General features: G+C 41.4%; 2 protein-coding genes and 1 long non-coding RNA gene across 10 annotated transcripts in view; 1 reads left to right on the forward strand and 2 right to left on the reverse strand.

The window, feature by feature from the left end:
- The window catches only part of ppfibp2b (PPFIA binding protein 2b), an 87122-nt gene extending 76449 nt beyond the window's left edge, over nucleotides 1-10673 (reverse strand). For all 8 annotated transcript variants that reach the window (XR_004204759.1, XM_031801070.1, XM_031801065.1 and 5 more), the window contains exon 1: nucleotides 10326-10673. The gene's annotated coding sequence lies outside the window, so the exon portion shown is untranslated. The remainder of the gene's footprint in view (nucleotides 1-10325) is intronic.
- olfml1 (olfactomedin-like 1) lies at nucleotides 10172-14978 on the reverse strand. Its single transcript, XM_020457040.2, has 3 exons — nucleotides 14645-14978; nucleotides 13401-13683; nucleotides 10172-13281 (listed from the first exon to the last, which is right to left on the reverse strand). Exons 1-3 carry the CDS (start codon nucleotides 14759-14761, stop codon nucleotides 12500-12502), a joined length of 1182 nt encoding a protein of 393 aa, XP_020312629.1. The 5' UTR covers nucleotides 14762-14978; the 3' UTR covers nucleotides 10172-12499.
- LOC109867765 (uncharacterized) overlaps nucleotides 11063-16122 on the forward strand; it is a 39464-nt gene continuing 34404 nt past the window's right edge. The window contains exons 1-3 of the long non-coding RNA XR_002251849.2: nucleotides 11063-11261; nucleotides 14651-14753; nucleotides 15401-15480. This is a non-coding gene — a long non-coding RNA (uncharacterized LOC109867765). The remainder of the gene's footprint in view (nucleotides 11262-14650; nucleotides 14754-15400; nucleotides 15481-16122) is intronic.

The following is a 16122-nucleotide window of genomic DNA, read 5'->3' on the forward strand; positions in this document are numbered from 1 at the left end:
TTCTCTGCCACTAACCCTATTACAGGGGCTGAGTCACTGGTGCGTCACTTGAGTGGGTTGAGTCACTGAAGTGGTCTTCCCGTCTGGGTTGGCACCCCCCCCTTGGGTTGTGCCGTGGCGGAGATCTTTGTGGTCTATACTCAGCCTTGTCTCAGGATGGTAAGTTGGTGGTTGAAGATATCCCTCTAGTGGTGTGAGGGCTGTGCTTTGGCAAAGTTGGTGGGGTTATATCCAGCCTGTTTGGCCCTGTCCGGGGGTATCATCGGATGGGGTCACAGTGTCTCCTGACCCCTCCTGTCTCAGCCCCCAGTATTTATGCTGCAGTTGTTTGTGTCGGGGGGCTAGGGTCAGTCTGTTATATCTGGAGTATTTCTCCTGTCTTATCAGGTGTCCTCTGTGAATTTAAGTATGCTCTCTCTAATTCTCTCATTCTTTATTTTTCTCTGTCGGAGGACCTGAGCCCTAGGACCATGCCTTAGGACTACCTGGCATGATGACTCCTTGCTGTCCCCAGTCCACCTGGCCGTGCTGCTGCTCCAGTTTCAACTGTTCTGCCTGCGGCTATGGAACCCTGACCTGTTTGCCGGATGTGCAACCTGTCCCAAACCTGCTGCTTTCAACTCTCTAGAGACAGCAGGAGCGGTAGAAATACTCTCAATGATCGGCTATGAAAAGCCAACTGACATTTACTCCTGAGATGCTGACCTGTTGCACCCTCGACAACTACTGTGATTATTATTATTTGACCATGCTGGTAATTTATGAACATTTGAACATCTTGGCCATGTTCTGTTATAATCTCCACCCGGCACAGCCAGAAGAGGACTGGCCACCCCTCATAGCCTGGTTCCTCTCTAGGTTTTTTCCTTTTTGGCCTTTCTAGGGAGTTTTCCCTAGCCACTGTGCTTCTACACCTGCATCGCTTGCTGTTTGGGGATTTAGGCCGGGTTTCTGTACAGCACTTTGAGATATCAGCTAATCTAAGGAGGCTATATAAATACATTTGATTTATCTCCCTCACTAACTTCAAGCAACAGCTGTCAGAGCAGCTCGCAGATCATTGCAGCTGTACATAGCCCATCTGTAAATAGCCCATCCAACTACCTCATCCCCATATTGTATTTATTTTGCTCCTTTGCACCCCAGTATCTCTACTTGCACATTCATCTTCTGCACATCTCACTCCAGTGTTTAATTGCTATATCGTAATTACCTCGCCACTATGGTCTATTTTATTGCCTTACCTCGCTTATCTTGCCTCATTTGCACACACTGTATATATACTTTTTTCCCTACTGTATTATTGACTGTATGTTTGTTTATTCCATGTGTAACTCTGTGTTGTGGTATGTGTCGAACTGCTTTGCTTTATCTTGGCTAGGTCGCAATTGTAAATGAGAACTTGTTCTCAACTAGCCTACCTGGTTAAATAAAGGTGAAATACAATTTTATAAAATCAAATAAAAAATGTTGTAACAGGTCATCGTTCAGGCAGAACCCCCATCTGAGCTGGGAGGGGAGCTAGTTGTTTTAGGGATCCAATTCCTAGCTAAAGAACTCCAACTGTAACTGGAAAACAACAAAGCTGCATGGAAAAACCATCAAACTATGTCCCACAGTATTGTTTCCCTCCCGCAATCACTCACCACTCAACACTTCCCTGCTCTGCTGAAAGCTTTAGCTTGATTTGCCTTGACAGGTGATGGTCATATAACTTTGTCAGATTAAAACAATGTTCACTTCAACCTCTGTTTTTGGCTTCCGGCTAACTCTGGGCTGCCTGTTTACCATGGAGCTTTAAATCTTTTGTCAAGCAGGGAGAAAGTAAAAGTCCTGGCCTGGTAGAGGTCGCTCACCTTTGTCTGATGAACTCTCATCACAGTTAGCGGGGAAGCACACAGGTTGAAGAATGTCACTGGTGGACCCCAGAATCAATAACTTAAGTAATATGTTTGTTATTAAAAAGATTAGACATTTCAGCATACGACTTTGGTTTACTTGTAACTAAAGCATGGATGTTCAATGATTTCCATACAGAACATATCCAGGCAATGCATAGCAGTCCAAATGCCATGCAAACATAAAATCCTGCAGAAATAAAATAGCATTTACGGTCATCCTCAGGGGGAAGTTGCTAAACAATTGCAATATCTGTTTATGCATTTGGCCTGAGTCCTGGGAGGGTATGTCATCTCAAAGACATACAATCGCATACTGTTTCACATGGGGCTGGGGAGTGGCATAAAACAGAGGCCAGGACAAATAATGGGCCTTATCCATTTGTCTGAGCACATGATCCTCAGAGCACAGCCCAGCTGACTGCCGAACGACAAACTCATTACCAAGAGGAATTTACACTCTGGAGCTGTGGGACTGCCAATGTGTTGTCTTGAATTTCTACACATACAGTATATTAAATGGGCAATCTGCAGTAGCTACATCCATTTTTGGACTTATAAATTACTGATATGTACTGATTTGATACTTAAAAAATAAGTTTAATTCAACTGTCGTACCGCATCAGAACACACAAAATAAACTTGTTTTACTGTACTGTGAACAAAGTAAATGCAAACAAACACTGTATAGCCTCAAAACATGGTTAAAACTAAATTGTGATGTCAAGGATGATCAGTTCTTGCATCCATAGCTCTGTCTATGAATTTGAGTGGTTCCATTTCTTCAGTCCCATCCCTCAGCTTTGTAGCAAATCAGTGCTTTGTTATCGTTTCAACTGTTGATTGCCGCTTTAAGTGTGTTTTTTTCTATGTAATAACACAGCAGATCCCTTTCGCTAGCTTGTCTGCTTCTTTATCTTCGACACCTCAAAACAGGAGTGTCCAACACCATACATAGGCTACCCAGAGGTCTGTCCACTAGTATCATTCATTGAGTGAACTCTGGTAGAACATTCCTTGAAGGGAGCCCTAAGCAGAGCAGCAACAGCTGATTTTCTTTGCTAGTAGGAAAATTATATATAATACTGTAACTAGAGTCCGACTGATTTATCGGTTTACCACTATTAAAATCAGCCGATATTGGCCTTTTAACTCCATATTGATCGGTAACCGATATTCAATAAATAGAATGAAAAAAGGAAATTGCATGCTTATCTGAACACACCATTCTCATGATGTGTCATTATTGTCACAATGTATGAAATCAACATCTGAAGCATAGGTATTGTACAATCACTCTTTTGGATGGCAATTTATGAGAACTCAGTGTGGGAAAAAAAAATCTGCTGTAAAACTGTTTATCGGCAGATACATTAGTATCGGTACCGGACCCCAAAAAACATATCGGTCAGGCTCTAAAATCAACACAAGAAATGATCTTCCCTGTGATTTTTCAAGCCCTCCTGCGAGTAGTAAGCTTTCTCCGCTCTCTGACATCCAGTATCTGACTGAGGATTACCTCCTGTAGACGACTCACAATGCCATAGCCGTGTGAGTTGACAGAATAATTATTCAAACCTAGGACTGGAAGGAGGACTACTCCTGTTGGTATTAAACACACTGTTTGATCCTCAGAGTATAATGCCCTGATCTGCTACTATGGTTGTCTTTTCTTCCTCATTCTGTGACTTAGTGCAGGATATAAGCTTATACTATACATGCAAACTCTCCTTTGAATATTCTATGTATGTTGGAAATAACTAGTATTTCCTCACATTAATTTAAACTCCAAATAGAAAAATAATAATTATAATAATAATAAAATGTTCAATTGTAAAGCAACCAGCTGCAACAGGCTGGTGAGTTTGCTCAACATTTGGGCATATACTGTAGCTGAATCAACATACATTGTCAATTGAATTGTATGTTCACTCAACTTTGAATTGATGGTTAAGTGAACATACAATTCAACTTGAGAATTTATTCTACCTTATTTGCATATATCTTAGTGTAAAATGTACATCTTTATGACAATACATTACATAAATCATAAGGCCTTTCTTTGAGGGCCTAGTTACACCCTAACACAGTGGTCGGAAACTCCTGGCTTACAGGCCACATCAAGCCTGCAAGTCACATTATCCTGGCTTGCAAAGTGATGTGTAATTCTTATTGGAATCCAGCCAGAGTGAGGATATGCAACAATTGGAACTTTTAATCACCCACAACCTACAAGGAGAAGGACTGTCAGAAAATTGAGACTACCTAAATCATATAAACTGGAACAGCTATCTCAGTAACAAGTGCAAAAAGTCCAAATACAAAAAAAAATTGATTAGTTTAGAAAAATGTATGTTATTTATGTTTGTGTAGCATAAGATTAATAAACCAATCAATGTACAAGTAAATACACAGGTATTTAAGCAAACAATTCTGAAAATCATCCTGCAATACAGCATGCTGGGAAATATGATAATGATGGGGGTTGTTTTGAGTGGTTTTGAGCAAACATTCATTTGTAATGTTACTTAACAAGCTTTTTCAAATTCACCTCACTTCAAGCAGAGTTTGTTGAGTAAACAAACTTGAACACATTAGCTTAAATTCTTGTCCTTTTGAAGTCCATTCAACTCACAGATTAACACTGATTAAGCAATTTTGCAAGCCAGCATAATGTGATTTGCAGGCTTGATGTGGCCTGTAAGCCAGGAGTTGGCTTTTTTTTTTTTTTTTACAGTGCAATCAAATAAGTTATTGATGAATCAAGTGTATCTTGAATAGATTAAGAATGAGGGGCCTACGAGTGTCGCAGTGGTCTAAGGCACTGCATCACAGTGCTAGCTGTGCCACTAGAGAACCTGGTTTGAGTCCAGTCTCTGTCGCGGCCGGCTGCAACCGGGAGACCCATGGGGGGCGCACAATTGGCCCAGCGTCGTCCGGGTTAGGGGAGGGTTTGGCTGGCAGGGATGTTCCTGTCCCATCACGCACTAGCGACTCCTGTGGCGGGCTGGGCGCAATGCACACTGACGCAGTCGCAAGGTGTACAGTGTTTCCTCCGACACATTGGTGTGGCTGGCGGGTGTTGCAGGTGTTGTGTCAAGAAGCAGTGTGGCTTGGGTGAGATGTGTTTCAGAAGACGCACGGCTCTCGACCTTCACCTCTCCCAAGTCCGTACGGGAGTTGCAGCGATGGGACAGGACTGTAACTACCAATTGGGGAGAAAAAAAATCTATACAATTAAAAATGTAAAAAAGAATGCAACAAGCACCCTCTCTCTGTGATAACAACAGTATTGTGAATGATACTGAACAAAAATATAAACGCAACATGTAAAGTTTTGGTCCCCAAAAATATCCCTGTAATTTTCCATATGCACAAAAAGATTATTTATCTTAAATTTTGTGCACAAATTTGTTTACGTGTGGCATATCAAGAAGCTGATTAAAACAGCATGATAACTATGCAGGTGCACCATGTGCTGGGGACACAATGCCACAGATGCCTCAAGTTTTGAACGAGGATTTGAGTGCTGACTCCACCAGAGCTTTAACAAGAGAACTGAATGATCAATTCTCTACCACAAGCCTCCTTCAACGTTGTTTTAGAGAATTTGGCAGGACGTCCAACCAGCCTCACAACCGCAGAGCACGTGTATAGTGTTATGTGGGCGAGGGAATATACTGATGTCAACGTTGTGAACATAGTGCCCTATGGTGGCTGTGGGGTTATGGTATGGGCAGGCATAAGCTATGGACAACAAACACAATTAAATTTTATCATCAATTTGCATGTACAGAGATACTGTGATGAGATCCTGAAGGCAATTGTTGTACCATTAACCTGCCGCCATCACCTCATGTTTCAGTATGATAATGCATGGCCCCATGTCGCTAGGATCTGTACACAATTCCTGGAAGCTGAAAATGTTCCAGTTCTTCCATGGCCTGCATATTCACCAGACATGTCACCTATTGCGCATGTTTGGGATGCTCTAGATTGACGTGTACACCAGTGTGTTCTAGTTCCCGCCAATATCCAGCAACTTCGCACAGCCATTTCAGAGGAGTGGGACAACATTCCACAGGCCACAATCAGCAGCCTGATCAACTCTATGCAAAGAAGATGTGTCACGCTGCATGAGGCAAATGGTGGTCACACAATGGCGCCGGAGGGGATGGCTACCATTTTACGAGCTCCTAACAAACTTAGCAAATTTTTTTTTTTCACATTGTTTGTAACTTATTTTTGTACTTATTTTGTACATAATGTTGCTGTACCGTCACTTATGACTGAAAAGAGCTTCTGGATATCAGAACAGCAATTACGCACCTCGAACTGGACAAAGATTTCTTCTTTAATGAGTCTGACCCGAAGGATATACTGCTTTCCGAGACCAGGCCCAAATCCCTGTCATTTGCGTGAAGAAAGAGAGAGAAAAAGGAGGAGGAGTTCAGGCTGCCTTCAGAGAATTCAGAGAAGGCAAGTCAGTAAATCTACACTACCATCCTTACTATTGGCCAACGTGCAATCAATGGGAAATAAAATGGAATACGATTAAGACTATCCTACCAACGGGACATTAAAACCTGTAATATCTTATGTTTCACTGAATCATGGCTGAACGACGACATGGATAATATAGAGCTGGCTGGGTTTTCCGTGCATCGGCAGGACAGAGAAGCTATGTCTAGTAAGATGATGGGCAGGGTTGTGTTTCTATTTGTCAATAACAGCTGATACGCAACGTCTAATATTAAAGAAGTCTCTAGGTATTGCTCGCCTGAGGTAGAGTACCTCATGATACGCTGTAGCCAACACTATCTACCGAGAGTGTTCTCATCTGTATTATTCGAAGCCGTCTACTTACCAACACAAACCGATGCTGGCACTAAGATCGCACTCAACCAACTCTATAAGGCCATAAGCAAACAAGAAAATGCTCATCCAGAAGTGGCGCTCCTAGTGGCTGGGGACTTTAATGCAGGCAGACTTAAATCAGTTTTACCTCATTTCTACCAGCATGTAACATGCGCAGCCAGAGAACAAAACAACTCTAGACCACCTTTACTCTACACATAGAGACGCATAGAAATCTCTCTCTCGCCCTCCATTTGGCAAATCTGACTATAATTCTATCCTCCTGATTGTTGCTTACAAGCAAAAACTAAAACAGGAAGTACCAGTGACTCGCTCAATACGGAAATGGTCAGATGACGCGGATGCTACGCTACAGGACTGTTTTGCTAGCACAGACTGGAATATGTTCTGGGATTCATCCAATGGCATTGAGGAGTACACCACAGTCCCCACAGTGACCGTACGTACAGTTGAAGTCGGAAGTTTACATACACCTTAGCCAAATACATTTAAACTCAGTTTTTCACAATTCCTGACATTTAATCCTAGTTACAATTCCCTGTCTTAGGTCAGTTAGGCTCACCACTTCATTTTAAGAATGTGAAATGTCAGAATAATAGTAGAGAGAATGATTTCAGCTATTATTTCTTTAATCACATTCCCAGTGCGTCAAAAGATCACATACACTCAATTAGTATTTGGTAGCATTGCCATTATATTGTTTAACTTGGGTCAAACATTTTGGATAGCCAGCCTTCCACAAGCTTCCCACAATGACTTGGGTAAATTTTGGCCCATTCCTCCTGACAGAGCTGGTGTAACTGAGTCATGTTTATAGGCCTCCTTGTTTGCACACACTTTTTAAGTTCTGCCCACACATTTTTTATAGGATTGAGGTCAGGGCTTTATGATGGCCATTTTGCCACAACTTTGGAAGTATGCTTGGTGTCATTGTCCATTTGGAAGACCCATTTGCGACCAAGCTTTAACTTCCTGACTGATGTCTTGAGATGTTGCTTCAATATATCCACATAATTTTCTTGCCTCATGACGCCATCTATTTTGTGAAGTGCACCAGTCCCTCCTGCAGCAAAGCACCCCCACAACATGATGCTGCCACCCCCATGCTTCCCCCTTTTTCCTCCAAACATAACGATGGTCATTATGGCCAAACAGTTCTATCTTTGTTTCATCAGACCAGAGGACATTTCTCCAAAAAGTACAATCTTTGTCCCCATGTGCAGCTGCAAACCATAGTCTGGCTTTTTTATGGCAGTTTTTGAGCAGTGGCTTTTTCCATGCTGAGTGGCCTTTCAAGATATGTTGATATAGGACTCGTTTTATTGTGGATATAGATACTTTTGTACCTGTTTCCTCCAGCATCTTCACAAGGTCCTTTGCTGTTGTTCTGGGATTGATTTGCACTTTTTCCACCAAAGTACGTTCATCTCTAGGAGACAGAACAAGTCTGATTCCTGAGCGGTATGATGGCTGCGTGGTCCCATGCTGTTAATACTTGCGTACTACTGTTTGTACAGATGAACGAGGTACCTTCAGGCGTTTGGAAACTGCTCCCAAGGATGAACTAGACTTGTGGAGGTTTCTGAGGTCTTGGCTGATTTCTTTTGATTTTCCCATTATGTCAAGCAAAGAGGCACTGAGTTTGAAGGTAGGCCTTGAAATACATCCACAGGTACACCTCCAATTGATTCAAATGATGTCAATTAGCCTATCAGAAGCTTCTAAAGTCATTACATAATTTTCTGGAATTTTACAAGCTGTTTAAAGGCACAGTCAACTTAGTGTATGTAAAATTCTGACCCACTGGAATTGTGATAGATGTCCTAACCGACTTGCCAAAACTCAAGTTTGTCAATAAGAAATTTACCAACCTGACTATTTCCATTGATACCTCTCCCCTCTTCATTTGTTTTTACACTGCTGGTACTCACTGTTTATTTTCTATGCAAAATCACTTTACCCATACCTACATGTACAAATGACCTCAACTAACCTGTACCTGGCAGGTAGCCTGGCAGGTAGGACACATTGTGCCATTAACCGAAAGGTTGCTAGATCAAATCCCCGAGCTGATAAGGTAAAAGTCTGTCGTTCTGCCCCTGAGCAAGGCAGTTAACCCACTGTTCCCTGGGTGCCGATGACGTGTATGTTGATTAAGCAGGCCCCCCACACCTCTCTAATTCAGAGGGGTTGGGTTAAATGCGGAAGACAGTTTTCAGTTGAATGCATTCAGTTGTACAACTGACTAGGTATCCCCTTACACATTGACTTGGTACTCCCTGTATACAGCCTTGTTATTTTATTGTGTTACTTTTTATTTTAATGTATTTTTAAAACTCTTTCTTGAACTGCATTGTTGGTTAAGGGCTTGTAAGTAAACATTTTACTGTTGTTTTCGGCGCAAGTGACAAATAAAAATTGATTTGATTTGACTGGTTCTGAACCACGCCCCTACCTTTTTAAAAAAAAAGGTATCTGTGATCAGCAGATGCATATCTGTATTCCCACTCATGTGAAATCTATAGATTAGGGCCTAATGAATTCATTTCAATTGATGTATTTCCTTATATGAACTGTAACACAGTAAAATCTTTGAAATTGTTGCATGTTGCACTTCCATTTTTGTTCAGTATATTTTGGAGACCAATGAACCACTGGTGTTCAGAGGTAATTCTATTCAGATGAATGCGACCTGGGCTACTTCGGATGAGCATGGCTACAGAATACATTGTATCCTGGGTGCAAGTCCCCTCCAACTCTTCGTCCATATTCAAGACACTCAAGCATTTCTGGTCTATGAATCATCTTCGCTGTTTGATGGCAAGCACACACAGCTGGGTGCACTACAGCCTTGATACTTACAAATTACCATATCATACACAGCAAGAAATATTTAGCTGCTTGTCATGCAGTCCATAATTGATAGTCTGCAATTAAACTCGGGTGAGTAGGCTGCAGCATCATTTAACACATCATAGGCTACTATAGCCTACCCTGAAAACAACAAAACTGCATTTCATCAACAGAAACCCTTACAAACCATTAAAAAGCAGGGAATTGCTTTGTGTGCATTCAATGTAGGCCATTTTCTCCTCATAATTCTTACATAAATTGTATACCTACATAAACTGAAAACCATATTGTTTTACTACTAAGTGTGAAAGCAACTGCAACAAAAACTAATTGAGAAAAACAACCACTACTACTTTATTTAAATAAAGCTACATTCCAAGTGCTTAGATACTTGTGGAATGCTGAGAAACTGTTGTAACCACATACTGTACACAACTGCATTGTCATGTTCAGACAAGTTTTAGTCTGTCACTTTCCCAGCGCTCATCCACCTGTTCCGTAAGCAAATCAGTGTATTGAACATACTTGGGAAAAAAATAGTATAGAACAATTAAAATTGTGTTTATTCACAAAGCCGCCGTACATTCGGCTACAGATAGGCTTTAAATCGTATCTACTTATATTATGAATACCTGCGAGTAGGATACAAACTTTACTAAGTAAATAATAATAAGAAAACAAGTGTCTCGGCATTACCTATAATATCCTCGACTTCGGAGACTTGCTCTCCAGCGCGTATTCCTCCCCTGCAACTTGCAAAATACACTATTGACCACCTTGGATTTAAAATGGTCCTTGGCACTGTAAGTGGTGTCTTCAGCGATGGGATGCTCCGCGCATTGACCGACTGTGCCTTTGCGCTGCCAACGCCATAAGTGTGTTCATCATAAAGCCTCTCCACCAATCACCTATCATGTGATTCTAAGGGTGTGCCATCCCATCAAACTACACAGCCCATGTGCTCTAGCTACTCATCATTCCCAATACGTGAAAAAGACGACATGTAAACTCAAATCTGCAACAAATTACTGTAATCACGTGTAATACATATATTACAACTCATCACATCTTCTGTATGCTATTTGTGTACACATAAATACACTTTTTTTTTTGGGGGGGGGGTCCCCATTTACCTGTGCAAATTTTTATCTCACTTGGTTGAGTCTGCCATGGCCCAGCACGTGCACAGTATTATATACCCTAGGACTGTAGGACTAAAACATATAGCCAGCCTATCATTTGGACGCTTGGCTCACTGGCGGTTTGTGCTGAAGTTCTTGACAACAGTGCCATCTGCTGATTATAAGTGAGACAAGCATAGTTATACAAAAAAACCACAGCAAAAATATCTCAGGTTAGATTACCACAGCATGAGTCATAATACCCATAAAACCTAGCGGTCAAACAAGGAAATGGTTCTATCGTTTTCCACCATACATTTTTTCCCATATGGGATTACCTGGCGTGACGTTTTGATAACCATGTAACTCTCTCTAGGACAAGGTGATTTATCAAAACAGTCGCCTGTATCTACCCCCCCAAAATTAAATGCTAATCAGCTGTTTATGTGGCTATCATAAAGAACTACAAATGCCATGATCATTTGGACGAGACTGCCGAATCAAGGCAAAGGTAAGAATCTCTGGATTAACATACAATTTTATTTTAATTTAGTAACGCATTTAGTAATGAATAAATACAATTTCTTTAAACTGACATTTCTTTGAACTGTCTTGTGCAAGTTTTAAATTGACACAATACCTGTTAGCAAAGGTGTCAGCTAGAGATGACGTGCAGGAGCTTGCAGGGATTTGTAGTCTTGCATGATGTTTACTTTGATGCCAATTAGCATTTTTTAATCTGAGAGTAAATGAGCTGAATATATTGATACAAGGCACCTTGTGAGAGTGATTTACATAGTTCTCAAAACATCATGCCAGAGTATGCCTAGCCAAGTGTTTCTAAAATGCCCTATGGGAATAATGAATGGTGGAAAAACGATTGGAACCATTTGCCTGTTTGACCACTCGGGTTTTATGGGTATTATGACACCAACTGTGTTACTAGCTACCTAATCTCATTTGATTACACTTGGCCCATGCTCAATTCGCCTGTTCACGTGGTTGCTATGCCATATACATACACCAATAATAACATGTCATGTACTGCCTTTCAAAGTCACCACAAAGAACAGAAGCTCATATCAAAATTATTATAGGAACAGGAATAGGAAAATATGGTTTGTCTGTTAATAGAATAGTACCATCAGCTTGTGGAAATGTCAGATTTAGTTGTTTCCCATTACTTTACAGGCACATCCAATCTTTAGAGCTCTGATGTGTTCAGCAGGGTCATAAAAGTTGCTCCATAAACATGTATGACTATGCAAAAAGCTACTGTTTTGGGAGAGCTATCTCACCTCATTCAGTTCAACAGTGCCACATTGGCAAAAACGTATTTTCAGTCACTGTACCTCCAAGAAGCATCTGATTACATTGTACTAAGAACCATCTGACCACTACATTGTACTAAGAACCATCTGACCACTACATTGTACTAAGAACCATCTGACCACTACATTGTACTAAGAACCATCTGACCACTACATTGTACTAAGAACCATCTGACCACTACATTGTACTAAGAACCATCTGACCACTACATTGTACTAAGAACCATCTGACCACTACATTGTACTAAGAACCATCTGACCACTAAAATATGGGCCTTGAGTAAACTGTGTATTGTGTTACCTCAACTTAAATGGATTATTGTTGGCTATTATGATAAGAATATGGACATTGTTAATTAGTTATGTTTTGAATACGCCTGTGGTTCTATGACTGATAAGCGTTTAATGTAGACTCATGTCAGACTTCAGCCTTGCTCTTGAGGTCCACTTTGTAGATGGTCTGGTAACCGTCGTCCCAGGCATACAGCTGCTTGTCCTTGGGGTGGTAATGCATACTGTAGTGGTTGGTGTAGCGCTTAGGAAAGAACAGCACAGGGCTCTCCTCACTGTGGATGGTGTCGTGGATATCGTACAGGCACTGAATGCTGGAGCGCCCTCCGTAGCGGGAGTTATACACCACGTACAGTGTTCCACAGATCATGAATGCTGACTCTGCGTCGCGGCTCGTACAGGTGGTGTCCCAGGTGTGCTCCACAGCCAGGCTGCTCTTGTCCAGCTTGGTGATCACCAGGTTGCCCCCAAACTCTGGGTCAGAGTAGATGACCCACAGGCCCAGTTCGTCCACAGCCAGGTCCAGGAAGGTGTGCGTGGTGAGGGCGTAGGTAGGCAGGCGGCCAACCCCGGGCAGCAGCATACTGTCGGCCACAGTGCGGTTGAGGAGATGCACCTTTAAGATCTGGTTGGGTGTGTCTGCCCTGTGATAGTACAGAAAGCCATTGTAGACCACATGGCCAGTTCCCTGCCAGGGAAAGGGGAGCTGAATTGGATGAGCCTGGGCGAGCCTTCCATCAGTGAAGGTCTTCAAGGATTTAAACTCCAGTACGGTGTTGTTCTTATTCCCGCTGAAGAAATAGATTTTGGCAGAGCCCTTAGTAGGGTCTTTCAGCCAGGATCCATAGACGTCCCCTGCTTTCTTCACTATCTTCAGAGACTTCACACCAGTGAGAGCTATGTTGCAGTCTATACATGAAAGGACAAGAGTAAGATTGAAAGTATCCTAATTTATTTCTCAATATCATGTACAACACACACACAAGTATATTACATTATTTTCCAGTTAACATCAGTTTCCTAAGTACCTGTCCCCAGTGTGATCTTTACTATTTTCTTCTGGGTGTCTTTCATCTGCTGTTCGATCAGGGCCTCCTCTACCTCGATGTGGGGCTGGTTAGGGGTCTTATTCTCCAGGTACTCCACGTCCCTCTCCACTCGCTCCACCCGCATGGCTACATTATCCACCTGAGTCTTTACCTCCGTTCGGTGCACCTCCATGCTAGCCAGCTGGCCACGCACCTTTGTAGACAGGTCATAGATCTTCTGGTCCACCTGCTGGGTGTTCTGCTCACATTTGATCAGACGCTCCTGGGCAAGAGAGGTGAGCAAGCAGATGCTGTTTAAGAAGTGGCACAATGTGAAGGTAAGAATGTGGACCCTAGGTGGTCTTGTCAGGGGGTGTGAAGCATAAGGATTCAGACAAAATCAGGTGCAAAATGGAGGCATTTATTTATAGGTGCAGAAGGTGAAATGGAACCATGGATGTTTACAAGACGTTGATGAACCCTGAAATATAAACATAAACTTTCAAAATGACAAACAATCATCTAGATAGGCAATAACTGAGGCAACAACTGGCTTCTAAGGCAGAGCGCCTATAACATCAGTAATTCTCATATTACAGAGTAAAACAAAAAAAATGGGACCAAATGTCACTCGAGCCCAAGCGCTCCTGAAATGATCCAGAATAGTTTAGAAACCCTTGGCTGTCCTAATGAGCGCAGAGTTGAGCCGGCATGGGATATGGCTCGAAAACTTACCTCAATCCAGTGAAAGAAGATGACTCTGTACTCCTAATTATCCCAACTGACAAATCGAGAAGATTGAAATGCTGCTAATTTATGAAACTGCCTTTTTCAGGTCGATAAATCGAAGCAGTGTAACTTAAATTCTTAATTAACATTGTTAACAATTTCTACTTGCGTGTGATGGCTTGTATAAGAACTTTGGGACATGCTTAGCGGTACACTCTAACCACATTAACAAACAAACAACATTTGCAAACTATGTTTGGTGGCAAATGAGAGTAGGGTGTATATGCATTGGAGTCCCTGGTTCGCATCGTCACAGTGAACAGTTTGTTTTGAGATTTGCTGTTAACATTGGTTTTAGTTTAGTGTTGCTGTAATGTTATCAATACAGACTAAACAATGAGGTAGAGTAATCTGATATTAGTTTTATTTGACCATAAGCCAATCCATTCATACTCTGTGTGTAATGAAGAAAACATGTCGTTTGAAGTCTTCAGGCTTTTGTTTTTGTCTCTTACCTCAAGTTGGGCAATCCTCCTCTCAAAATACTGCATCATGAAGGCTTCCTGGGTGGACCTCTGAGCATGCCCCAACCCCAGGCTCAGGACGAGCAGTGTCAACATCCAGGTATACATCAAACACACGTTTAGGACTTATTTCAACTACTCTCAAACACAACCACAAAAGTATATTCCTTTAAGAGAATTCAGTTCTGAACTAACCTAAAAATATGTCTCCCTGGTGAGTTGTGTGGTTGAATTCCAGAGGCATCTGGCTGTATGTTTGTTGTTGGTTGACGTGAGAGACAGTTCTGGAAGGTTTTGAATCCTTCTGAGAGAGAGTTCTGCTCACGCTGCTGCATCTTTAGAACGTGTAATATTATCCAGATGGGCCCTTGACACGTCCCCAGTCCTGAAAAAAGACCAAACTATGCAGGATAAAGGTCAAATGAGTTTTTATAATGCATGCGTTGATCTATTATTTTCTGGATTGTTTTTCTCCCATTGTATAAAGATTTCACAAAATGTTGAGGCATACTGTCTATTTTGGATATTGTAATCATATAATGTATTTATGACATTTTTTAGGTTTTGGTTATTTCAATATTTTAGATGTTGAAACATTGGTCAGACAACTGTTGAACAGGCACAGGCTCTGACTAGATTTCTTCATCTTTGTTTATAGTTTTAGAAGATTACTTTTGGCAAAATAAAACTATCCCTCTGTGGGTTGATTTCATTGAATCCAACAGACAGTGACCTTGTTCCTACCAGCAGGTGGCGCCACATTATCTGGAGAAGACTGAAGTTTTCATTTCCTCCTGAGGACCTGCATGCCAGCTGTATCCAGTCCAGTACGTTTGTTTTTGGTACATTGAAAGAGTTTGTGTACTTTCAGCAATCGACACTTCCTGTAACCTTTCATTGCAAGTTTGTTTCGCTCCTTTAATACAGTTTTGCTATTGAGAATTTGAAAAAGGCTACAATCGTTTGCAAAATCCTCATCCAGATAGTTTTTGAATGTAACTCCTGTTCAGTTCCTCTTAACAGTTAAAGTTGTGGTATAGTATGCAGTGTGAATGCAAAAGGCACAATTTATATTCAAATCCTAATGATCAATTATGTATGCTGTTGTATAATGCAATTGGTGGGATGTGTTTTTAACTTGAATAGTAACAACTAGACATGGTCTCTACATGAACCTGGATGTAAGGCATGAGCACTTTATGTCTGGGGCGGAAATCAGACAGGTACACTAAAAAGTATAATCCATTAGTTAGCTAACTTTGATAAGTAACCAGAAATAACTATTGATTTTATGGTTCACAAAAAAACAACATAGATATTAAATAGATTCGACCATGACCATTTCAATCTTATCTTTCTACAAAATATAAAAGTTATATCAGAATGTTTAGGCAAGTTAGCTGGCTAACTCCTTGATCCTGCGTTGTAGGATACCCCTCAGGGTTCATCTGTCTGAATGCGTTTGTCCT

Source organism: Oncorhynchus kisutch, linkage group LG22, assembly GCF_002021735.2.
Source record: "Oncorhynchus kisutch isolate 150728-3 linkage group LG22, Okis_V2, whole genome shotgun sequence".
Classification (NCBI taxonomy): domain Eukaryota; kingdom Metazoa; phylum Chordata; class Actinopteri; order Salmoniformes; family Salmonidae; genus Oncorhynchus; species Oncorhynchus kisutch.